The sequence below is a fragment of the Aquarana catesbeiana genome, linkage group LG08, assembly GCF_042186555.1.
Source record: "Aquarana catesbeiana isolate 2022-GZ linkage group LG08, ASM4218655v1, whole genome shotgun sequence".
Lineage (NCBI taxonomy): Eukaryota > Metazoa > Chordata > Amphibia > Anura > Ranidae > Aquarana > Aquarana catesbeiana.
In genome coordinates this window covers 297,659,434-297,685,533 of record NC_133331.1, presented here as the reverse complement: position 1 = coordinate 297,685,533, position 26,100 = coordinate 297,659,434, and the positions used below count along the sequence as shown (strand labels likewise).

At 47.7% G+C, this 26,100-nt stretch overlaps 3 protein-coding genes across 3 annotated transcripts in view; all 3 read left to right on the top strand.

Moving 5' to 3' along the window:
- Positions 1–3,694, top strand: part of LOC141104998 (uncharacterized) — a 35,958-nt gene extending 32,264 nt beyond the window's left edge. The window contains exon 2 of the mRNA XM_073594805.1: positions 1,402–3,694. Coding sequence (XP_073450906.1) covers positions 1,402–3,469 — 2,068 coding nt within the window. The 3' untranslated portion in view covers positions 3,470–3,694. The remainder of the gene's footprint in view (positions 1–1,401) is intronic.
- Positions 3,695–10,189: 6,495 nt separating this feature from the next.
- Positions 10,190–13,252, top strand: LOC141106839 (uncharacterized). Its single transcript, XM_073597769.1, has 7 exons — positions 10,190–10,509; positions 11,442–11,556; positions 12,118–12,285; positions 12,374–12,497; positions 12,614–12,711; positions 12,792–12,986; positions 13,076–13,252. Exons 1-7 carry the CDS (start codon positions 10,436–10,438, stop codon positions 13,250–13,252), a joined length of 951 nt encoding a protein of 316 aa, XP_073453870.1. The 5' UTR covers positions 10,190–10,435.
- A 1,570-nt stretch (positions 13,253–14,822) lies between these two features.
- On the top strand, positions 14,823–16,934 carry LOC141104833 (uncharacterized). The gene has a single exon (XM_073594608.1). It carries the CDS (start codon positions 14,851–14,853, stop codon positions 16,462–16,464), a length of 1,614 nt encoding a protein of 537 aa, XP_073450709.1. The 5' UTR covers positions 14,823–14,850; the 3' UTR covers positions 16,465–16,934.
- Positions 16,935–26,100: the final 9,166 nt, after the last annotated feature.

Sequence of the window (26,100 nt, the reverse complement as noted above, 5' to 3'; positions counted from 1 at the left end):
CTCACCATCATCAGGTAGATGAGGAACAATCACTGATAGTATCATTAGGATCTGTACATTATCTGCATTGTTACCATTGATGTCATTTTTATTATATATTCAGAGTGGAAGCCTGAGGAATCCTATAATTGAGGTTAATTCAGAAGTAGAAGAGACGTATGTGAGGGATGATCAGCAGTCTATGGAGGAGGATGGAATAACGGGGACATTTATAGAGGAGGACACTCCTACAGAGATCAGCACAGGTGGGTCATTAACACTAAATCCATTCCTCCACCCATACTGCTCACTGATTGGTCCAGAGTAGGGCGGGGACTGGGTGATATCAGCCTGTAATCCCCTGGTCACTTTCCTGAGCTGTGTCTCTCGGATAATCTTCCTTCTCTGTTCTGCAGACACAATTTATGTATCTAGACTGGATTTATGGAGATTCTGGGGTTCAGCTGGGAGCAAAATGTTGATTTTCACCATAGGCGTTGCTAAACCTATCATAAACCATTTATATTGTACATTACTTACTCCTGACCCCTGCACTATATTCTCTATGTTGTACATTACATACTCCTGACTTCTGCTCTCTTCCCTCTACCCACTGCTATATATACACATAATATGTATTCTCTTTTGTTACACCCATTTCCTACCAGCTGGACATTTTATATCTGATGATTTGATTGGAGCACAGACTTTTACATGTTGATAATAATTTGATAACATCCTCCAACTTTGGAACCCTAAACAGAAAGTAATAATGAGGGAGGAGTCAATAACCCAATGATGGTGGTCTTCAGGATCAGCCTGGTCTTTATCTTGGTTGGTTAGGGGAACCAATCTGCTCATGTCTAGTAATAATCTTTGTATTTCTATTTTAGTAGATGGACGGGAGATGAGGAAAACCTCAGAGGATTGTCTCACTTTGTCTCCAGACTGTAAAGTAGAAGATGAGGACATCACACAGTATAGTCCAGGAGAAAACTCGGCTACCTCAAATGTCCATCCGGCACCACACAGTGTAGATGGACCATCGTATTCCTCTTATCCTGAGGAACCTCAGACTGTGAGGGACGGTGCCGGACCATCGTATTCCTCTTATCCTGAGGAACCTCAGACTGTGCGGGACGGTGCCGGACCATCGTATTCCTCTTATCCTGAGGAACCTCAGACTGTGAGGGACGGTGCCGGACCATCGTATTCCTCTTATCCTGAGGAACCTCAGACTGTGAGGGACGGTGCCGGACCATCGTATTCCTCTTATCCTGAGGAGCCTCAGACTGTGAGGGACGGTGCCGGACCATCGTATTCTTCTTATCCTGAGGAACCTCAGACTGTGAGGGTCGGTGCCATCCTTCCAACAGATGAGATGTTTCCCTGTACTGATTGCGGGAAGAGTTTTCGTTTTAGATCCAACCTGTATGTGCATAAAAGATCTCACACAGGTGAGAAGCCATATTCCTGCCCTGAGTGCGGGAAATGTTTTTCACAGAAGACCCATCTTTTATCACATCATAAAACTCACACGGGAGAGAAGACATTTTCCTGCTCTGAGTGCGGGAGATGTTTTTCACAAAAAACCCATCTTTTATCACATCATAAAACTCACACGGGAGAGAAGACATTTTCCTGCTCTGAGTGTGGGAAATGTTTTTCAGGGAAGTCCAATCTCTTAGCACATCGTAAAACTCACACGGGAGAGAAGACATTTTCATGTTCTGAGTGTGGGAAATTTTTTTCAAGCAAGTGCAGTCTTTTAGGACATCAGAGAATTCATACGGGAGAGAAGCCGTATTCCTGCCCTGAGTGCGGGAGATGTTTTTCAAGGAATTCCAATCTCTTAGCACATCGTAAAACTCACACAGGAGAGAAGATATTTTCATGTTCTGAGTGCGGGAAATTTTTTTCAAGCAAGTGCAGTCTTTTAGGACATCAGAGAATTCATACGGGAGAGAAGCCGTATTCCTGTCCTGAGTGTGGAAAATGTTTTGTACAGAAATCACATCTTAACACACATCAAAGATCTCATATGGGGAATAGTCCAGGAGAAAACCCGGCTTCCTCAAATGTCCATCCGGCACCACACAGTGTAGATGGACCATCGTATTCCTCTTATCCTGAGGAACCTCAGACTGTGAGGGACGGTGCCGGACCATCGTATTCCTCTTATCCTGAGGAACCTCAGACTGTGAGGGACTGTGCCGGACCATCGTATTCCTCTTATCCTGAGGAACCTCAGACTGTGAGGGACGGTGCCGGACCATCGTATTCCTCTTATCCTGAGGAACCTCAGACTGTGAGGGACGGTGCCGGACCATCGTATTCCTCTTATCCTGAGGAACCTCAGACTGTGAGGGACTGTGCCGGACCATCGTATTCCTCTTATCCTGAGGAACCTCAGACTGTGAGGGACGGTGCCGGACCATCGTATTCCTCTTATCCTGAGGAACCTCAGACTGTGCGGGACGGTGCCGGACCATCGTATTCCTCTTATCCTGAGGAACCTCAGACTGTGCGGGACGGTACCGGACCATCGTATTCCTCTTATCCTGAAGAACCTCAGACTGTGAGGGATGGTGCCGGACCATCATATTCCTCTTATCCTGAAGAACCTCAGACTGTGAGGGACAGTGCCGGACCATCGTATTCCTCTTATCCTGAGGAACCTCAGACTGTGCGGGATGGTGCCGGACCATCGTATTCCTCTTATCCTGAGGAACCTCAGACTGTGAGGGACGGTGCCGGACCATCGTATTCTTCTTATCCTGAGGAACCTCAGACTGTGAGGGACGGTGCCGGACCATCGTATTCCTCTTATCCTGAGGAACCTCAGACTGTGAGGGACGGTGCCGGACCATCGTATTCTTCTTATCCTGAGGAACCTCAGACTGTGAGGGACGGTGCCGGACCATCGTATTCCTCTTATCCTGAGGAACCTCAGACTGTGAGGGACGGTGCCGGACCATCGTATTCCTCTTATCCTGAGGAACCTCAGACTGTGAGGGACGGTGCCGGACCATCATATTCCTCTTATCCTGAAGAACCTCAGACTGTGAGGGACAGTGCTAGGCCTTCGTATTCCTCTTATCCTGAAGAACCTCAGACTGTGAGGGACGATGTCCTCCTTCCAAGAGATAAGAACTTTCTCTGTACTGAGTGCGGGAAGTGGTTCAGTTTTAAATCTGACCTTTATGTTCATAAAATAGCTCACACAGGTGAGAAGCTGTATTCCTGTACCTGGTGCAAGAAATGTTTTGTTCAAAAATCAGATCTTGTCACACATCAAAAATCTTGCCTGTATGAAAAACCGTATTCCTGTTTAGAGTGCAGGAAATGTTTTCGCCAAAAATCAGAACTTGTCAAGCATCAAAGATCTCACACGTTCTGTCCTGAGTGTGGGAAATGTTTTTCAAATAAGTCCAGTCTTAACTCACATCAGAGATCGCACACGGGGGAAGAAGCCGTATTCCTGTCCTGAGTGCGGGAAATGTTTTTCAGATAGGTCCATTTTTTACAGACATAAGAGATCTCACACAGGGGGAGAAGCCGTATTCTTGTCCTAAATGAGGGGAATGTTCCTCAGTGAAGTCCTGTCTTCCTGTACATAAGGGGTCCCACACAACCCCTTGAGGTGTATTAGTGCCTTGATTGTGGGAAATGTCTTCTATATTAAATGTTGATGGACATGTGGGGAAGAAGCATGTAACGAAATGTCCCACACTCCACTTGAGTGCTTTCGTCATATACTGCTTCCTCCAGTCTGAGAATGGATAGAAGATATCAGCCGCATATTACAACCAGAAACAAGGCAGGACTCGTTTGGCGTTCATGTTGAGCAACCAAATGAGTACTGCCTAGTTTGTGGTTGTCAGCAGTTGAAATATCTGATATCTATATTCAGACTGGGAGGAAGCGGTACACGACGAAAGCACTCAAGCGGAGTGTGGGACGTTTCATTACAAAGCACACCCTGATATACACCTCAGATACACTCCATGGCTGATCTTCATCATGTAAGAAACAGTTGATAAGGAGATCAGAGATTACCAAAGACATGGATGACGTGTTGTACCGTGTTGGCCATTGATAGCAGGAGAAAAACAAAAATGGAGTCATTACCTCTCATTGGCTGAGTACATTTTGTGGTGTAAACTCTTGCAAGAGGTCTGTTTTCTCAAGTCGTCTTCCAGGACGAAACACGTTAACCCTACCACTTAAAAGGCGGTCCTCTAGGCCTGTTAAAATAAAAATGGAGTCATTACCTCTCATTGGCTGAGTACATTTTGTGGTGGAAGATTTCACAAACACTTACAGGTCTGTTTGTTAAAAATATGTTCATCAAATGTGACAAGCATTCGCCCCACCATGGCAAATTGCGATTTCCTATAAGTGTAAGTTCATTCTAGTAGCCATGATGTGCTTTCCTGGCAGATGTCCATGGCACCATACGTTTGTGTAGCCCTGTCGTCGCTCCTAACCCAAAAGACCCCACTTCAATACATTTCCAGGCTAAGCCAAAGGCCACATTCCTTTTTTTGTCCTCCTCACTCATAGGACCATTTTTGTATGAAGTTTTCCTACCTTTTAGAAGTATTGGCGACCAGGTGTCATGTGGAACAGCTGTGCCAATGTCAGGAGCGTCCTGTGATATCCAGAAGTCTTCCAGGATGTCCCGAGTGGTCACTGAGTCCCTAGCTAACAGCGGGGTGGTGTCATGGCACACACATACAGAGGATCAATCCCTGGAGAGTGGGCCCTGCCATTGACAGGCATTTGGATTGGCTGGGAGCTATCAGTGAGGTGGTGTCATGGCACACATATGCAGAGAATCGATCCCTGGAGAGTGGTCTCTGCCATCGGCGGGCATTGGCTGGGTCCCCAGCTATCAGCGGGGTGGTGTCATGGCACACACATACAGAGGATCGATCCCTGGAGAGTGGGCCCTGCCATTGATGGGCATTTGCTGGGACCCCAGCTATCAGCAGGGTGGTATTATGGCACACATATGCAGAGGATCAATGCCTGGAGAGTAGGCCCTGCCATCGGCAGGCATTTGCATTGGCTGGGAGCCCAGCTATCAGCGGGGTGGTGTCATGGCACACATATGCAGAGGATCGATCCCTGGAGAGTGGGCCCTGCCATCAACGGGCATTTGCATTGGCTGGGAGCCCAGCTATCAGTGGGGTGGTGTCATGGCACACATATGCAGAGGATTGATCCCTGGAGAGTGGGCCCTGCCATCGGCGGGCTTTTGCTGGGACCCCAGCTATCAGTGGCGTGGTGTCATGGCACACATATGCAGAGGATCGATCCCTGGAGAGTGGGCCCTGCCATCAACGGGCATTTGCATTGGCTGGGAGCCCAGCTATCAGTGGGGTGGTGTCATGGCACACATATGCAGAGGATCGATCCCTGGAGAGTGGACCCTGCTACCGGCGGGCATTTGCTGGGACCCCAGCTATCAGTGGGATGGTGTCATGGCACACATATGCAGAGGATCGATCCCTGGAGAGTGGTCCATGCCATCGGCGGGCATTGGCTGGAAGCCCAGCTATCAGTGGGGTGGTGTCATGGCACACATATGCAGAGGATCGATCCCTGGAGAGTGGGCCCTGCCATCGGCGGGCATTGGCTGGAAGCCCAGCTATCAGTGGGGTGGTGTCATGGCACACATATGCAGAGGATCGATCCCTGGAGAGTGGGCCCTGCCATCGGCTGGCATTTGCTGGGACCCCAGATATCAGTGGGGTGGTGTCATAGCACACATATGCAGAGGATCGATCCCTGGAGAGTGGGCCCTGCCATTGGCTGGCATTTGCTGGGACCCCAGCTATCAGTGGGGTGGTGTCATGGCACACATATTCAGAGGATCGATCCCTGGAAAGTAGGCCCTGCCATCAGCGGGCATTTGCATTGGCTTGGAGCCCAGCTATCAGCGGGGTGGTGTCATGGCACACATATCCAGAGGATCAATCCCTGGAGAGTGGACCCTGCCATCGGCGGGCATTGGCTGGAAGCCCAGCTATCAGCGGGTGGCCATTAATTGTGCACAACACAGATACAGCAGCTGCGTTCCTGCCTCCGGGATCCGGTGTGGCCCTGCGGATGCCTCGCTTGCCCTGTGGAAGAGGTCGAGGATACGTGAGTATGTTTGGCTTGAGGTCAGCAGAAGGGACCAGACGCCATGTGAGCTGCTAGGGAGTAACTCCACCTATGTTATAAAAAAAACGTATTATCAAAGTTTGTTGCAGTCGCCTTCCTTTGTCTTTTTTCCTGTCCTGAGCAGAGAACTGTTTGCTTTATGTATGGCAGGGTCTGTTTCATTAATCACCCGCTGGGAGGACGTTCTGATGTGAGAAGTCTGCAGTGTCAGTATTCCTTTAGCAGTAGTTAACCCCTTAGGGATTTTTCTCACCTGGCAAACAGAAACAAGTGTCACATTGTCTTTTTTGGCAGTTTAGGAGACTTTAGCAGCTGTAGTTTGAATTGGGAGAAAAGTCTAAATTAATTTTTAGGACGTCATCTCTGTAATTCAAAAAATGCACCATGTATTCTGCCAAGGAGGAGTTGTTACAGCGGGGATTGCATCATTTCCTCTCCTCTCTCTCTACACCACAATCAAACTACACTTCCCATCATGCTTTGTGATTTGCAGTGAATGTGGGAGGGTACACTAGGCCTGTAAATATGAAAAACAAGCCCACTTTAACCACTTGACCACTGGGCACTTAAACCCCCTTCCTAACCAGACCAATTTTCAGCTTTCGGTGCTCTCACATTTTGAATGACAATTACTCAGTCATACAACACTGTACCCATATGAAATTTTTGTCCTTTTTTTCACACAAATAGAACTTTCTTTTAGTGGTATTTAATCACCGCTGGGTTTTTTATTTTTTGCGCTATAAAAGAAAAAAGACTGAAAATTCGGTAAAAAAATGAATTTTTCTTTGTTTCTGTTATAAACTTTAGCAAATTAGTAATTTTTTCTTCGTAAATTTTGGCCAAAATTTATACCGCTACATATCTTTGGTAAAAATAAGTACAACTCGGTGTATACTATTTGGTCTTTGTGAATGTTATAGAGTCCAAATCTATGGTGCCAATATCTGAAAATTGATTACACCTGAAGTACTGACGGCCTATCTCATTTCTTGAGACCCTAACAAGCCAGGAAAGTACAAATACCCCCCAAATGACCCCTTTTTGGAAAGAAGACATTCCAAGGTATTTAGAAAGATGCATGGTGAGTTTTTTTTAAGTTGTCATTTTTTCCCACAATTCTTTGCAAAATCAAGATTTTTGTTTTTCTTTTTTTTTTATCACAAAATTGTCATATTAGCAGGTTATTTCTCACACACAGCATATGCATACCACAAATTACACCCCAAAACACATTCTGCTATTAGTCCCGAGTACGGCGATACCACATGTGTGAGATTTTTACACAGCGTGGTCACATACAGAGGCCCAACATGCAGGGAGCACCTTCAGGTGTTCTGGAGCACCCAGGCCAATTCTGACATTTCTCTCCTACATGTAAAAATCATCATTTATTTGCTAGAAAATTACATAGAAACCCCAAACATTATATATGTTTTTTTAGCAAAGACCCTAGAGAATACAATGGAGGTTGTTGCAACTTTTTATCTCGCAGCGGCCGTTTACCGTGATGCCCCGGGTCCCGCTCTCGCGAGCCCCCTGGGGCGCACACTCCAGAACATCTGTGACCGGACCCGGCGGTCACGGATGTTCTCGAGTGCACGCCCCCGGGGGCGCGCGAGAGTGGGGACCTGGCGCATCACGGATCACGGTAAACGGCCGCTGCGAGATAAAAAGTTGCAACAACCTCCATTGTATTCTCTAGGGTCTTTGCTAAAAAAACATATATAATGTTTGGGGTTTCTATGTAATTTTCTAGCAAATAAATGATGATTTTCACATGTAGGAGAGAAATGTCAGAATTGGCCTGGGTGCTCCAGAACACCTGAAGGTGCTCCCTGCATGTTGGGCCTCTGTATGTGGCCACGCTGTGTAAAAATCTCACACATGTGATATCGCCGTACTCGGGACTAATAGCAGAATGTGTTTTGGGGGTGTAATTTGTGGTATGCATATGCTGTGTATGAGAAATAACCTGCTAATATGACAATTTTGTGAAAAAAAAGAAAGAAAAAAAAATAATCTTGATTTTGCAAAGAATTGTGGGAAAAAATGACGTCCATGGACGCCCACCCAGAATAAGCCGACCGCGCTGCAGCCGTCTTTAGGCTATGGCCCGGTAGGCATGTGGTTAACATAAATCACACCCCCTTTGAGATCTTTCTAACAGCAATCAGTGCTTGTATGGTGTATAGAAGCACATCCCTAGCCGCACCACAGAAAGAAAGAGCCGGGACATGCTGCTTTACATCGGCATGTGGCACAAGTAAATGTCGGCATGAGAAAAAAAACAAAAAAGTGCAGCGCTAACTTACTATTACTGTTATCAATAACACAATAATGGTGGAACCCTCTAATGTATGGAAATCTCAATAAACGTCGATATTACCACAATACTGGTCTCTGTGATATGTAACGTCACATATAATACACATCGGAACTGAAAATAAGACATACAAAATGAAACTTTGCAGGGATGGTGGAAACCCCTTCTACAGATATTTGGCAGTGGACGGTGCCAGTAAAGCAGTGGATCTGTGTAGCCTCATCAGTGCCCATAAGTGCAGCCTTATCAGTGCAGCTTATCAGTGCCCATAAGCACAGGCTCATCAGTGCCCATCAGGGCAGCCACATCAGTGCTGCCTTAGCACAGCCTCATCAGTGCCCATCACTGCAGCCTCATCAGTGCCACCTCCATGCTGTCTTATCAGTGCCCATAAGTGCAGCCTTATCAGTGCCCATTAGTGCTGCCTTATCAGTGTCCATAAGTGCAGGCTCATCAGTGCAGGCTCACCAGTGCCCATATGCACAGCCTCATCAGTGCAGCTTATCAGTGCCCATAATCACAGCAGGGCAGCCTTCTTAGTGCCCATCAGTGCTGCCTTATCAGTGCAGCTTATCAGTGCTCACCAGTGCCCATATGTGCAGCCTCATCAGTGCCCATAAGCGCATGACCATAAGTGCAGCCTCATCAGTGCCACCTCCGTGCTGTCTTATTGGTGCAGCCCCATCAGTGCCCATTAGTGCAGCTTCATTAGTGCCGCCTTAGTGCAGCCTCATCAATATCAGTGCCCATAAGCGCAGCCTATCTGTGCCCATCAGTGCAGCCTACCTGTGCCCATCAGTGCAGCTTATCAGTTTTGAGGTTTGGTCATGAAGGCAGCCTCTCTAAGGGTTCTTTTTTCCTCAGTCAGGAGATTTGCCGGGACCTGGGCCTTTTTGTCATGATTGACATTCTGCCTAGTATGGGTAGTGTTTATATCCATACTTAGTTGCAATCTGAGGTGGCATCGGCATCCTATGAGAACAAAGGTTTTGTTCCTCCCATATGCAGAACCACCAAGTAAAATTGGTTCCATGCCATGGGTATTGGGATGCTTTGATCATGTTTTTAAGCGAGTTTTAGTACATATCTCTCTCTCTCTCTAAAAGAACCAGTGGGACAGAGATATTATCCAGAATCATCGCTGGATGGGTGATTCCAGCCAGCCAATAGGCTTATAGAGCCTAGGGCTTGTGACAACACACTCAACCAGGAGTGTGTAGGCTTCGTGGGCTCCCTGTGAAAGGGTGCCAGAAATATTTTCGGAGGGGGGGGGTGACATGTCTTCCATTAAGGTTGTTCTGGCTCATTGTTGTGTAGTTAGCTTCCTTATACTGTTAATATCTATCCATAAGGTTTCTGTTGACTAAGTGCTATGTTGAAAACCTTACTTTTTTGGCATCCCACCCTTGTTTTTTGGGCTAGTTAGTTCCCAAACGTATGCTGCCATGGAGCCTTTCAGGAAAACTGAAAATTTCCTACCAAACACTTACCGTAATTTTCCTTTCCTAATGGGCTCCATGGCAGCAGGAGTTCCCTCCCAGTGTCATAAGTAGGCTAGTTACCGAACGTGGCTTCTGGCTCAGTCTGAAAATGTATGGGAGTGGGGTCCTGTGGGGCAGGAGCGAGGGTGGGGCTACCAAATGTATGCTGCCATGGAGCCCATCAGGAAAGGAAAATTATGGCATTTGATAGGAAATTTTCCATTTTCGCTCCCCCTTGGTGGGAGTGGAGATGACCCCATCTATAAGGATATACAGTACATACACACACACAGCACAAGGCCGTGTTCACACTACGAGACATTTCTCGGTGCTTCAGTTCCTCTGACCTCCACAAGATGGTGATCTCACTTCTACCCAGAGAGGAAGTCTCTATGGAAGACAGGAAGTAATGTCAGTTACAAACAGGAAGTCTCTATGGAAGACAGGAAGTGATGTTGGGTAAAGACAGGAAGTGATGTCAGGTACAGACAGGACATTGTGGGTGAGAGGTCGGGAGGAAGTAGAGGGGAAAGGGAGGCAGCAGACGAGGTAAGATCTTATTTTCTATTTACACCCAGTAACCCCCCTGTCATGTCCGTCCTCTTCCTCCATAGTCACTGTGATGTCTTTTATCTCCAGCAGATGATGATACAAACATATATAGTGTGGAAACCTAGATTAACCCCTTCAGGGTCAGAACATTCCCCCACTTACGGGGCCGGAACATTCCCTTCATATTGGAGATGTGTCACCTTCTCACCTTAGCAGTGTCTTGTAACGAGGGATAAGATACGGATTCGAGTTGTATTGAAATTCGCACATCTCCACCCTCGGACGATGCAAATATCCCCATTCCCCACTACCTTAACCATGTGCCTGCCCCTCCTGCAGGCCCGGGTCCAGCATGGCGGATGGAGTGGAGGGTGATCAGTTCTCGGATCTCCTCTCCGGTGAATGAACCCAGAAGAGACGAACATTTCCTCACTTCCAGGTTCAGAGCCGTCATTCCCCGGTCACTGTGGTCGGGGAAGAAACTGATTAAGCCCGATCTGCACTTCATCAGCTTCACTGGGGGGCCATAGGTGATGTTAGGGGAAACAAAAAATGACCAAAACCTAAATGAGCATTTTACCCTTATATAATTTGGGCAGCCCCACTTCAAGGGTTGTATGGTCATTTTGGGAACCAGAAAAAGCACATTTACTTCTCTGATCCCTCAACAACTGTCACTCTCCTCCACTCCCATAGGCTCTGGCAGCGGACTGTCCCTCCTCCTGTCCAATCAAGGCCTATGGGCTCTGCATTGGTCTTGACGGCCTCAGAGAAGCTGTGACCACTCTTTATAAAAAGATCCCCCTAAGTAACCCAATCTACATGTTCCAATTCACACCAGGGGCAACCCACCTCTTAATCCCTTATATCCCCATCCTAATATTGTACAACCAAAACAGTCCAGATAATTCTTCATTATTCGTCTACAGAGAAACCCACATAGATCACATGACCACATCAATGAGGATGGAGGAGGACCGGAGTCACATGACTGAGAAGATACTAAACCTCACCCTGGAGATCATCTACCTGCTGACCGGAGAGGTGAGGAGGATTCTGGGAGGTCACATGACATCACTCTTATCTCTATTAATAAAACACAGACCTGACCGGAGAGGTGAGGAGGATTCTGGGAGGTCACATGACATCACTCTTATCTCTATTAATAAAACACAGACCTGACCAGAGAGGTGAGGGGGATTCTGGGAAGTCACATGACATCACTCTTATCTCTATTAATAAAACACAGACCTGACCGGAGAGGTGAGGAGGATTCTGGGAGGTCACATGACATCACTCTTATCTCTATTAATAAAACACAGACCTGACCGGAGAGGTGAGGAGGATTCTGGGAGGTCACATGACATCCCTCTTATCTCTATTAATAAAACACAGACCTGACCAGAGAGGTGAGGGGGATTCTGGGAAGTCACATGACATCACACTTATCTCTATTAATAAAACACAGACCTGACCGGAGAGGTGAGGAGGATTCTGGGAGGTCACATGACATCACTATTGTCTAGTCTGGTCAATAGTTCTTATTGTAGACATTTAGATGATGTCAGATGATTGATATCGGTTTATCTTTCTCCTGATCTGTAGGATTATGTTGTAGTGAAGAAGTCTAGTGGGGAGCCAATCCCAGGAGGATGGAGCAGGACCCAGAGCCCCACCATGGTGCCTCCCCCTCCTTCTCCCATACCAGAGAGGAACAAAGAGCAGAAGATCCTGGAACTGACCACCATGATGGTCCACCTGCTGACAGGAGAGGTGAGGAGGATTCTGGGAATTCTGGGACATTATCCAGTAACAGACAAGGGATGTGTCTGGATGGTGACTGTATCATTGTGTGTGTCAGGTTCCTATAAGGTGTCAGGATGTCACTGTCTATTTCTCCATGGAGGAGTGGGAGTATTTAGAAGGACACAAGGATCTCTACAAGGACGTCATGATGGACAATCAGCCGCCCCTCACATCACCGGGTAAGAGGAGACTTTATTGTAAAGGAGAGAGCAGTACGGAGGCTCCACCTAGATCCCCCATCATCTGATAAACACATAGAAACAATGTATTCAGTCAGTGTGTGTGTTTCCTACAGATGGATCCAGTAATGGGAACCCACCAGAGAGATGTCCCCGTCCTCTGTATTCCCGGGATTCCACACAGGAAGGTCACACCATCCCTCACCATCATCAGGTAGATGAGGAACAATTATTGGTAGTTATGATTTATACACAAGCATGTTTATTACAATCAATGTTTTATTATATATTCAGAGTGGAAACGTGGAAGTTTATAATATTGTTGTTAAAGAGGAGGATGAGGAGTATGGAGTGATGGAGAAGTTTTCAGAAGGACACAAGGATATGATGGAGCCACCTAATACCAGGAACCCACCAGAGAGATGTCCCCGTCCTCTGTATTCCCGGGATTCCACACAGGAAGGTCACACCATCCCTCACCATCATCAGGTAGATGAGGAACAATCACTGATAGTATCATTAGGATCTGTACATTATCTGCATTGTTACCATTGATGTCATTTGTGTTATATATTCAGAGTGGAAACCTGAGAGATCCTATAGTTGAGGTTAAATCAGAAGAAGAAGAGACGTATGTGAGGGATGATCAGCAGTCTATGGAGGAGGATGGAATAACGGGGACATTTATAGAGGAGGACACTCCTACAGAGATCAGCACAGGTGGGTCATTAACACTAAATACATACATAACATAAATACATGTAAGTAACCACTGATTACTGGATACCAATAGTAGGAGCCCTGACCCCTGCACTGTATACTCTATGTTGTACATTACATACTCCCGGTGTTGGGCGAACAGTTCAGGCCGACCAAAAGTTCAGCCCGAACATTGCCTGTTTGCCCATTTGGCGAAAACCCGAATTTGCGGGGCGCTCTGCAGGATGTTCATCCGTGGAATGCCCCACAATGCACTGCATGCTGCACAGTGCATTCTAAGCCCTGATTGGGCAAAGCTTTGCCCAGTCAGAGCACAGTGTAAGCTGGTCATTAAGGAGCTGGGCCGTGAAGCTGGCCGCTGCGTCCTTAACAACCAAGATGAGTCATCAGCTGTTAATTATCTTCCCCGCTGACAAAAAAAACATTGCTCGCAATATAAAAAGTAAAATTAAAAAATGTCCCTTCAGGTCTGAGATGGATTTTAAGGGGAACCTCACATGAAAATTAAAAAAAAAAATTGCGTGTGGTTCCCCCAAAATCCATACCGGACCCCTATCCGAGCATGCAGCCATGCAGGGGCGAGCATGCCCTTAACATGCCTTTGCTTGCAGAGCCTCCCCCCACCCCAAAGCACCTTGTCCTCATGTTGATGGGGACAAGGGCCTCTTCCCCACAACCCTGGCCGGTGGTTGTGGGGGTCTGCGGGCGGAGGGCTTATCGGAATCTGGAAGCCCCCTTTAACAAGGGGCCCCAGATCCCAGTCCCCCCCCCCCCACCATGGGAATGAGTATGGTGAGTACGGGGTACACTTTAACCAAAAAAGTGTCAATAATTTAAAAAAAACACAGTTTTGACAATTCCCGTATTAAAAAACAATGTCCCCAGATGAGGATTTACTGCCTGGACCCGGGGAAAAAAAATGCTCAGCCGGCGAGGAAGGCTGACCGTCAAATGCCTGCCTCGCTGTTTGACAGTTCTTATATAGGTAAGGGGCGGGGCCACCTCGTATAGTCACCTAGTGGTACCGCCCCCCTTGTGATGTCACCGACTGGTGCAGGCTGGGTCAGTGATGTCACAATGGGGTGGTGCCACCAGGTGACATCGCCAGGTAGCTCCATCCCTTACCTATATATGAACTGTCAAACGCCAGAGCCTGCAGTAGATTTTTACATGTTGATAATAATGTGATAACATCCTCCAACTTTGGAACCTTAAACAGAAAGTGATAATGAGGGAGGAGTCAATAACCCAATGATGGTGGTCTTCAGGATCAGTCCAGTCTTCATTTTGGTTGTTCTCCCCCCATCCTCACTCTCTGACCTCTGGTGGGGCTCAGCCTCGCTGTTATTCATGACTAAATCATGGACCAAATAAGGAAGTTCAGGACTTCTTGTGTTGGGAAGATGTCAATGAGTGATAGAGGGGGTGGGGACACTCGTCCTATAATCCCCTCATCACTGACACTTCTCGTTGTTTCCTCACTCCTATGACTAAGGTCCATGAATAAAGAAATGAACTGGTAGGAGATCAGAGGACCCATTTACTAGTTACCTTGAGGGGGGAATTGTAAGATCCTCAGAGACAAAGCTGTCTGATGTGGGCGGAGTCCTGGTTTAGGGGAACCAATCTGCTCATGTCTAGTAATAATCTTTGTATTTCTATTTTAGTAGATGGACGGGAGATGAGGAAAACCTCAGAGGATTGTCTCACTTTGTCTCCAGACTGTAAAGTAGAAGATGAGGACATCACACAGTATAGTCCAGGAGAAAACCCGACTACCTCAAATGTCCATCCGGCACCACACAGTGTAGATGGACCATCATATTCCTCTTATCCTGAGGAACCTCAGACTGTGCGGGACGGTGCCGGACCATCGTATTCCTCTTATCCTGAGGAACCTCAGACTGTGAGGGACGGTGCCGGACCATCGTATTCCTCTTATCCTGAGGAACCTCAGACTGTGCGGGACGGTGCCGGACCATCGTATTCCTCTTATCCTGAGGAACCTCAGACTGTGAGGGACGGTGCCGGACCATCGTATTCCTCTTATCCTGAGGAACCTCAGACTGTGCGGGACGGTGCCGGACCATCGTATTCCTCTTATCCCGAGGAACCTCAGACTGTGTGGGGCGGTGCCGGACCATGGTATTCCTCTTATCCTGAGGATCCTCAGACTGTGAGGGACAGTGCCGGACCATCGTATTCCTCTTATCCTGAGGAACCTCAGACTGTGGGGGACGGTGCCATCCTTCCAACAGATGAGATGTTTCCCTGTACTGAGTGCGGGAAGTGTTTTCGTTTTAAATCCAACCTGTATGTGCATAATAGATCTCACACAGGTGAGAAGCCGTATTCCTGCCCTGAGTGCGGTAAATGTTTTTCACAGAAGTCCAATCTCTTAGCACATCATAAAACTCACACGGGAGAGAAGATATTTTCATGTTCTGAGTGCGGGAAATGTTTTTCAAGGAAGTGCAGTCTTTTAGGACATCAGAGAATTCATACGGGAGAGAAGCCGTATTCCTGTTCTGAGTGTGGAAAATGTTTTGTACAGAAATCACTTCTTAACACACATCAAAGATCTCATATGGGGTATAGTCCAGGAGAAAACCCGGCTTCCTCAAATGTCCATCCGGCACCACACAGTGTAGATGGACCATCATATTCCTCTTATCCTGAGGAACCTCAGACTGTGAGGGACGATGTCCTCCTTCCAAGAGATAAGAACTTTCTCTGTACTGAGTGTGGGAAGTGGTTCAGTTTTAAATCTGACCTTTATGTGCATAAAAGAACGCACACAGGTGAGAAGCCACATTCCTGTACCTGGTGCAAGAAATGTTTTGTTCAAAAATCAGATCTTGTCACACATCAAAAATCATGCCTGTATGAAAAACCGTATTCCTGTTTTGAGTGCGGGAAATGTTTTCGCCAAAGATCAGAACTTACCAAGCATCATAGAGTTCACACGGGGGAGAAGCCACATTCCTGTTCTGAGTGTGGGAAATGTTTTTCACAGAAGGCCAGTCTTAACTCACATCAGAAATCTCATACGGGGGAGAAGCCGTATTCCTGTCCTGAGTGCGGGAAATGTTTTTCACAAAAGGCCACACTTTCCAAACATCAGACATTGCACACGGGGGAGAAGACGCATTCCTGTCCTGAGTGCGGGAAATGTTTTTCAGATAGGTCCACTTTTTACAAACATAAAAGATCTCACACGGGGGGAGAAGCCACTTTCCTGTCCTAAATGCGGGTAATGTTCCTCACTGAAGTCCTGTCTTCCTGTACATCAGGGGTCCCACATAACCCTCGAGGTGTATTAGTGAGTGCGGGAAATGTCTTGTATATGAATGTTGCTGGACATGTGGGGAAGAAGCACACCCTGATATACACCTCAGATATACTCCATGGCTGATCTTCATCATGTAAGAAACAGTTGATAAGGAGATCAGAGATCACCAAAGACATGGATGAACTGTTGGCCATTGATAGCAGGAGAAAAATAAAAATGGAGTCATTACCTCTCATTGGCTGAGTACATTTTGTGGTGTAAACTCTTGCAAGAGGTCTGTTTTCTCAAGTCGTCTTCCAGGACGAAACACGTTAACCCAACCACTTAAAAGGCGGTCCTCTAGGCCTTTTAAAATAAAAATGGAGTCATTACCTCTCATTGGCTGAGTACATTTTGTGGTGGAAGATTTCACAAACACTTACAGGTCTGTTAAAAATATATTCCTCATGTGACAAGCATTCGCCCAGGTTTGGTGAAATTACAATTTCCTATAATAGTGAGTTCCTTCTAGTAGCCATGATGTGCTATCCTGACAGATGTCCATGGCAGCATACGTTTGGGTAACCCCGTCCTCGCTCCTACCCCCATAGGACCCCACTCGCATAAATTTTCAGGCTAAGCCAAAGGCCACGTTCCTTTTTTGTCCTGCTCACTCATAGGACCATTATTGTATGAAGTTTGTCTACCTTTTGGAAGTATTGGCTGCCGGGTCTCATGCGGGACAGCTGTGCGGATGTCAGGAGTGTCCCGTGTAGGGATGAGCCAAACACCCCCCGGTTCGGTTTGCACCAGAGCCTGCGAACGGACCGAATGTTTGCGCGAACTTTAGAACCCCGTTAAAGTCTATGGGACTCGAACGTTCAAAATCAAAAGTGCTCATTTTAAAGGCTAATATGCAAGTTATTGTCCTAAAAAGGGTTTGGGGACCCGGGTCCTGCCCCAGGGGACATGTATCAATGCAAAAAAAAGTTTTAAAAAACGCCGTTTTTTCGGGAGCAAAAAAGTGAAATATTCCTTTAAATATTGTACCTGGGGGGGTGTCTATAGTATGCCTGTAAAGTGGTGCGTGTTTCCCGTGTTTAGAACAGTCCCTGCACAAAATGACATTTTTAAAGGAAAAAAAGTCATTTAAAACTGCTTGCGGCTTTAATGTAATGTCGGGTCCTGGCAATATGGATGAAAATCAGTTTGACAAGCGGCATGGGTACCCCCCAGTCCATTACCAGGCCCTTTTGGTCTTGTATGGATATTAAGGGGAACCCCGCACCCAAATTAAAAAAGGAAAGGTGTGGGGCCACCAGGCCCTATATACTCTGAACAGCAGTATACAGGCGGTGCAAACAAGACAGGGACTGTAGGTTTGTTGTTAAGTAGAATCTGTTTGTAATTTTGAACGAGTACATTTTTAACGTGTTTAGCTCCAGCCAAAAAATCTATTTTTAAGCTTTTTGGAAAACAGGGAAGGGTTATCACCCCTGTGACATTTGTTTTGCTGTCTGTGCTCCTCTTCAGAAGATTTCATCTCACTTTCTGTCCCAATGACAAATGTTTTTTGACAATTTGGGGTTTTTAGTGAAACAAGGATTGGTGATAAAGCATCAGTGAAGAGGAGACACGTTTTTCCCATATTAACTCTTACAGGAGAGAATTTCCCTTCCTAGGGGTAGATTTCATCTCACTTCCTGTTGTCTCCTTCCGTTTGCAAGTAGGAGTCGTTTGTAAGTTGGATGTTTGAAAGTAGGGGCCTGCCCTATATACTCTGCAGAAATTGTGACCTTAGGTGTTGGTGGTACCATAACACTGTAAGCCCTCATAGTTACTCTTGGTGGGCGCAGGAACGGTCCCTGCTGTGAAATGTTAGATCAAGAATTGTAATTACATGCCATTCTTGATCATTGGTTAGAAAAAATGCTGCCTTTGGTGGAGGTGCTGGCGCCACAACACTCTATGTCCTCACAGTTACTCTTGGTGGGCGCTGGAACGGACTCTGCTGTGAAATATTATATCAAGAATTGTAATTACATGCACCTGTTGAACAGGGGCAAACAAATTGGGCCTTTGGTGGTGGTGCTGGTGCCACAACACTGTAAGGCCTCACAGTTACTCTTGGTGGGCGCAGGAATGGGCCCTGCTGTGAAATATTAGATCAAGAATTGTAATTACATGCCCCTGTTGAACAGGGGCAGAAAAATTGGGCCTTAGGCACTGGTGCCACAACACTGCAACCCCTCCCAGATACTCTAGTTGGAGCGCAGGAACGAACCCTCCTTGCAAAATATTGCATCAAAAATTGTAATTACACGCCCCTGTTAAACAGGGGCAGAAAAATTGGGCCTTGGCCACTGGTAGCAGTGCCCAGAACCGAAAATGTTCTTACAAGCTATCAGCATGAAAATTGAGGAGGAAGATGACTGTCACTCAGCATAACAGGAGTCACTCAGCATCAGCATAGACAATCTTGAAGGGATCTCACATTTTAAAAAAAATCAATCGGTTACATCAGCATCAGGTGCTTGGTAGCTGGTGGTAATCCAAGACTGATTCATTTTTATGAAGGTCAGCCGATTGACCGATTCGGTGGACAGACGCACCCTGTGATAAGTTACAAAGCCTCCAGCAGCACTGAATGTGCGTTCCGAAAGAACAGTGGATGCAGGACAGGCCAGTAGCTCAATTGCATACTGTGCAAGCTCTGGCCAGTGATCCATCCTCAAGACCCAGTAACCCAGAGGATTTTCGGTGGGAAAGGTGTCCAAGTCTGATCTTGCCCCTAGGTAATCCTGCATCATGTGAATCAGATGCTGGCGATGGTTGCTGGAACCGATCAGACCTTGGGGCGGCAGACTAAAAAATTGTCTGAACGCATCAGTCAGATGGCCACCTTCTCCACCGCTCCTTCTGTGACTGACCAAAGCCTCAGCAACACGTTGTCCAGGAGGACCAGGAAATTGTAACCTCCCAGGCTCTGGAAACGCGTTGCACAAACCTTTCTGCAAGGTCTCCCGAAGATGTTTCATCCTCTGCGACGGCAAGATAAGGTCCGTAACCTTACCCTTATAACGTAGATCAAGGAGGGTTGCTAGCCAGTAATCATCCCTCCCCTTGATACCATGAATACGAGGATCCCTCTGCAGGCTTTGTAGGATCAGGGAGGCCATGCAGCGTAGGTTTGCTGAGGCATTCGGTCCAGAGTCCTCTGGGTTACTAAGGACGACATGATCTGCAGCCACCTCCTCCCAGCCACGTACAAGTCCATGGGTTTCTTCGGACTGTAAATGATCCCTTGAAGACCTGGTGCTGATGCCAGGCTCCACCTCCATACTGACACAATCCTCCTCCTCCTCCTCGTCCTCTTCCTGTGTGATCGGCAGGCACACAGGAACACTGTCTGGATAAAGGGGGCCTTGAGAGGTAAGGAAGTCCTCCTCTTTCTTCCTCTGTTCTGCCTCAAGTGCCCTGTCCATTATTCCACACAGCGTGTGCTCCAACAGGTGGACTAGAGGGACAGTGTCACTGATGCATGCACTGTCACTGCTCACCATCCTCATGGCCTCCTCAAATGGGGACAGGACAGTGCATGCATCCCTGATCATGGCCCATTGGCGTGGGGAAAAAAAACAAAGTCCCCTGACCCTGTCCTGGTGCCATAGTCACATAGGTACTCATTGATGGCCCTCTGCTGTGTGTGCAGCTGCTGCAGCATGGCCAACGTTGAGTTCCACCTGGTGGGCATGTCACAGATTAGGCAGTCCTTAGGGCTGGTTAAATTCCTTTTGGAGGTCAGCCAGCCGAGCACTGGCAATTATATGACCTGCGGAAATGCACACAGACTTTCCTGGCCTGCCTCAGGACATCCTGTAAGCCCGGGTACCTGCCCAAGAACCGCTGCACCACCAAGTTAAGGACGTGTGCCAAACAGGGCACATGGGTCAGTTATCCCTGTCAGAGGGCGGAGAGGAGGTTGTTGCCATTGTCGCAAACCACCACACCTGGCTTAAGTTGGCATGGCGTCAACCACCTCTGAACCTGCCCCTGCAGAGTTGACAGAATCTCTGCCCCAGTGTGGCTCCTGTCCCCCAAGCACACCAGCTCAAGCACCGCATGGCATCTTTTTGCCTGCGTGCTTGCGTAGCCCCTTGAACGCCTACAGAGCACCGCTGGTTCCGAGGACAAATCGGCACAGGAAGAGGCCATGGAGGAAGAAGAGGAGGGGGTGGAGGAGAGAGGTGTGGCAGAATCACCACTAGTAGAATTTTGGAGGCGTGGTGGCGGAACAACCTCCAACACTACTGCACCCTGTCCTGTATCCTTCCCAGCTGCCAGAAGAGTCACCCAGTGCACGGTGAAAGATAGGTAACGTCCCTGTCCATGCCTGCTGGACCATGAGTCAGCGGTAATATACACCTTCCCGCTGACCGCCCTGTCCAATGAGGCCAAGACATTGCCTTCCACATGCCGGTAGAGAGCCGGAATTGCCTTCCATGAGAAAAAGTGGCGTTTGGGAACCTGCCACTGAGGAACCGCACATTCCACAAACTCACGGGAGGGGGCAGAGTCTACGAACTGAAAAGGCAGCAGTTGAAGTGCTAGTAATTTAGCCAAGCTAGCATTTACCACTGGGCATGTGGATGGCTGGGAGCTAACTTCTTTCGGCGGTGCAGCAGCTGGGGCAGGGAAATTTGCCTGGTACAATCTGACGTCGGTGTACCGATAGCAGATTGCCCGCAAGTACTTGGCTGTGACACACCTAATTCTGCACCTTCATTCCTCTCAGTGCAGGTCTCAGAGAAGACTGAAGGTATAGTGGGGTTGGAGATCCCAGCTGATGAGGAGCAAGGAGAGGTCCACTTTGTTCTTTCGTGTGGGTCTTTTAGGTATGCTTGCCAACGAACTGCATAGCAGGTCGACATATGTCTGGTCAAGCATGTGGTGCCCAAGCGGGTGATATTTTGGCCACGTGAGATACGCTTGAGACATATGTTGCAAATAGCAGCGGTGGGATCTGATGCACTCGTCTCAAAAAAGGCCCACACCAAATAACTTTTGGAATAACACGCAGAGACAGCAGCACCCTGCACATGCAGAGCTCTGCGGTGTGATGCAGTCGGTGTGCTGCCCTTAAGCTGGCCCCTGGGGGGCATCCTGCCTCGTTGGTGATGTGCCGCCTCCACCTCCTCCTCCTCTCTCCTATGAGGCACCCACGTGGAGTCAGTGACTTCCTCATTATCCCCTCCCTCCTCATCACTTAAGCAAAGCTGGCAGTATGCTGCAGCTGGGGGAACATGACTGCCAGATTGCTGTCCTTCTTGGGCACCCCCTCTCTCTGGGCTCACGTTACTGCCTTCCTCTAGCTGGGTACCATCATCGGAGCCTTCAAAACGCTGGGCATCCTCCTGGAGCATGTACCCAACACTGTGGTCAAACAGTTCGAGGGACTCCTCAGGAGGACATGGTGGGGCTAGGGAAGGAGTCACTGATGCCATTGAGCCGGAGGAAGAGGCCGCGTTGACAGCTGCTTTGCCAGACAAAGTACCCTGAGCCTGGGTGAGATGGGATGAGGGGGATGAGGACGGCTTGGTCATCCACTCTATCAAATCTTCCGCATGTTGCGGCTCAACACGGCCAGCTGCTGAAAAAATGGACAAGCGTGTCCCACGGCTACGTGCTGATGAGGATGCACCGTCTCCATGACCAGCACTGTTGCCTCTAGACACAGAGCCTGCTTGCCCTCTTTTATTGGCTTGTGACTGTCTGCCTCTCCTTGTTGGCCTTCCAGACATACTAATGGTCTGCAGTGAGATGTTGCTGCACAAAGCTGGGATGTGTATATATGTATATATATATATATATATATAGATATATATATATATATATATATATATATATATATATTTATATATATATACATCCCAGCTTTGGGATACTGCAGCTAGCAGAATCAACTGCCTGCCTGTAGTATTATTAGTATGAGAACACCAGCAATTGTCTTCAGGTAGCTTTAGGTGCACACTGTGCAGAGGACACAGTACACTAACTGTAAATACTGTAGCTGCCTGTGGTATTAATAGGATCAGAACAACAGCAATTGTCCTCAGGTAGCTTTAGGTGCACACTGTGCAGAGGACGCACTACACTAACTGTAAATACTGTAGCTAATAGGACTAATAGGATCAGAAGAACACCAGCAATTTTCTTCAGGTAGCTGTTAATACTGTAAAAACACCTGCCTGCCTGTCAGTAGGAAGAGAATAACAGGAACGGATCTAGCTAAACTGAATATAATATATATATATATATATATATATATATATATATATATATATATATATATTAATATACACACAACACCTAGGATGTATATATATATATATATACACAATACACTGTAAGTGCAGCTAACTGACTCGCCTGCCTACACTACCTAACTTAAATCAAATGACACTGTCTCTCTGTCTATCTCTCTGCCTCCGCCGCAACACACCACACAAGGCCGCCACACAGGCGGCCTTATATAGTGTGGGGCGTGTACTAAACCCCCTGAGCCATAATTGGCCAAAGCCACCCTGGCTTTGGCCAATTACGGCTCTCTGTACAGACGGCACTGTGATTGGCCAAGCACGCGGGTCATAGTGCATGCTTGGCCAATCATCAGCCAGCAATGCATTGCGATGCCGCAGTGAATTATGGGCAGTGACGCGCCACTGGAATTTGGCGCGAACGGCCCATAACGTTCGAAATTCGATGAACGGTCGAACATGGGTTTGACTCGAACTCGAAGCTCATCCCTAGTCCTGTGATATCCAGAAGTCTTCCAGGATGGCTCGAGTGGTCACTGAGTCCCAAGCTATCAGCGGGGTGGTGTCATGGCACACATATGCAGAGAAAATGGGTCCTGCCATAGGCGAACATTGGCTGGGGGTCCAGCTTTTAGCAGGTGGCCATTAAGTGTGCCCAACGCAAAAATAGCAGCTGCGTTTCTGCCTCTGGTATCCGGGTCACCCTGCGAATGCATCGATTGCTCTATGGAAGTGGTTGAGGACACGTGAGTATGTTTGTCTTGTGGTAAGCAGAAGGGACCAGATGCCATGAGAGCTTCTAGGGAGTAACTTCACTTATATTAAAAAACTTTTTATCAAAGTTTGGTACAGTCTCCTCCAAAGTTTGGTGCAGTGTTCACTCTAATGCCACGTACACACGGTCAGACTTTTCAGCTACAAAAGTCCGACAGCCTGTCCGACAGACTTTCGACGGACTTTTGGCGGACTTGCGGCAGACTTTCTTACGAACGGACTTGCCTACATACGATCACACAAAAGTCCCACGGATTCGTACATGATGACGTACACCGGATTAAAATAAGGAAGTTGATAGCCAGTAGCCAATAGCTGCCCTAGCGTCGGTTTTTGCCCGTCGGACTAGCATACAGACGAGCGGATTTCTGGGTCCGGCGTAGTTACGACGTAAAGATTTGAAGCCTGTTCCAAATCTAAAGTCCGTCAGATTTGCGGCTGGAAAAGTGCGCTGAAAGTCCGGGGAAGCCCACACACGATCGGATTGTCAGCCGGCTTTAGTCCGTCAGACTTTTGTAGACGAAAAATCCGATCGTGTGTACGGGGCATAAGAGTGTCCAGGCGCCGGACACACAGCAGTCTATGGGAAGCTTTCCAGCTTGCAAGCTGGGAAGCTGATTTGCCAGTGTTCAGGGAATGTTCAAGGTGCAAGCAATGCTCAAGGTAGAGTATATAGCCCAGCATTACAGGACAGAGTATACAGCCCCAGCACCACAGGACAGAGTATACAGCCCCAGCATTACAGGACATAATATGCAGCCCCAGCATTACAGGACATAGTATACAGCCCCAGCACTACAGGGCATAGTATACAGCCCCAGCATTACAGGACAGAGTATACAGCCCCAGCACCACAGGACAGAGTATACAGCCCCAGCACTACAGGACAGAGTATACAGCCCCAGCTCCACAGGACAGAGTATACAGCCCCAGCACAACAGGACAGAGTATACAGCCCCAGCATTACAGGACATAATATGCAGCCCCAGCATTTCAGGACATAGTATACAGCCCCAGCACCACAAGACAGAGTATACAGCCCCAGCATTACAGGACAGAGTATACAGCCCCAGCACCACAAGACAGGGTATACGGCCCCAGCATTACAGGGCCTAGTATACAGCCCCAGCATCACAGGACAGAGTATACAACCCCAGCACCACAGGACAGAGTATACAACCCCAGCACCACAGGACAGAGTATACAGCCCCAGCATCACAGGACAGAGTATACAGCCCCAGCACCACAGGACAGAGTATACAGCCCCAGCATCACAGGACATAGTATACAGCCCCAGCACCACAAGACAGAGTATACAGCCCCAGCATCACAGGACATAGTATACAACCCCAGCACCACAAGACAGAGTATACGGCCCCATCATCACAGGACAGAGTATACAGCCTCAGCATTACAGTACATAGTATAAAGCCTCAGCATTACAGTACATAGTATAAAGCCCCAGCATTACAGGACAGAGTATACAGCCCCAGCATTACAGGACATAATATGCAGCCCCAGCATTACAGGACAGAGTATACAACCCCAGCACCACAGGACAGAGTATACAGCCCCAGCATTACAGGACATAATATGCAGCCCCAGCATTACAGGACAGAGTATACAACCCCAGCATCACAGGACAGAGTATACAGCCCCAGCATTACAGGACAGAGTATACAGCCCCAGTACCACAGGACAGAGTATACAGCCCCAGCATTACAGGACATAGTATACAGCCCCAGCATTACAGGACAGAGTATACAGCCCCAGCATTACAGGGCATAGTATACAGCCCCAGCATTACAGGACAGAGTATACAGCCCCAGCATTACAGGACAGAGTATACAGCCCCAGCATTACAGGACATAATATGCAGCCCCAGCACCACAGGACATAGTATACAGCCCCAGCATTACAGGACAGAGTATGCAGCCCCAGCATTACAGGACATATTATAAAGCCCCAGCATCAGAGGGCAGAGTATACAGCCCCAGCACCACAGGACATAGTATACAGCCCCAGCACCACAAGACAGAGTATATGGCCCCAGCATTACAGGGCATAGTATACAGCCCCAGCATTACAGGACAGAGTATACAGCCCCAGCATCACAGGACAGAGTATACAGCCCCAGCATTACAGTACATAGTATAAAGCCCTAGCATTACAGGACAGAGTATACAGCCCCAGCATCACAGGACAGAGTATACAGCCCCAGCATTACAGGACATAATATGCAGCCCCAGCATTACAGGACAGAGTATACAACCCCAGCATCACAGGACAGAGTATACAGCCCCAGCATTACAGGACAGAGTATACAGCCCCAGTACCACAGGACAGAGTATACAGCCCCAGCATTACAGGACAGAGTATACAGCCCCAGCACCACAGGACAGAGTATACAGCCCCAGCATTACAGGACATAATATGCAGCCCCAGCATTACAGGACATATTATAAAGCCCCAGCATCAGAGGGCAGAGTATACAGCCCCAGCACCACAGGACAGAGTATAC

Excerpts from the sequence above, each read along its gene's own strand:
- LOC141106839 (XM_073597769.1), top strand. The coding sequence starts at position 10,436 with ATGTCAGGTACAGACAGGACATTGTGGGTGAGAGGTCGGGAGGAAGTA. Across the intron at positions 11,557-12,117 it reads TCTACCTGCTGACCGGAGAG|GATTATGTTGTAGTGAAGAA; the intron begins GTGAGGAGGATT and ends CCTGATCTGTAG. Across the intron at positions 12,712-12,791 it reads CCATCCCTCACCATCATCAG|AGTGGAAACGTGGAAGTTTA; the intron begins GTAGATGAGGAA and ends TTATATATTCAG.
- LOC141104833 (XM_073594608.1), top strand. The coding sequence starts at position 14,851 with ATGTCTAGTAATAATCTTTGTATTTCTATTTTAGTAGATGGACGGGAG.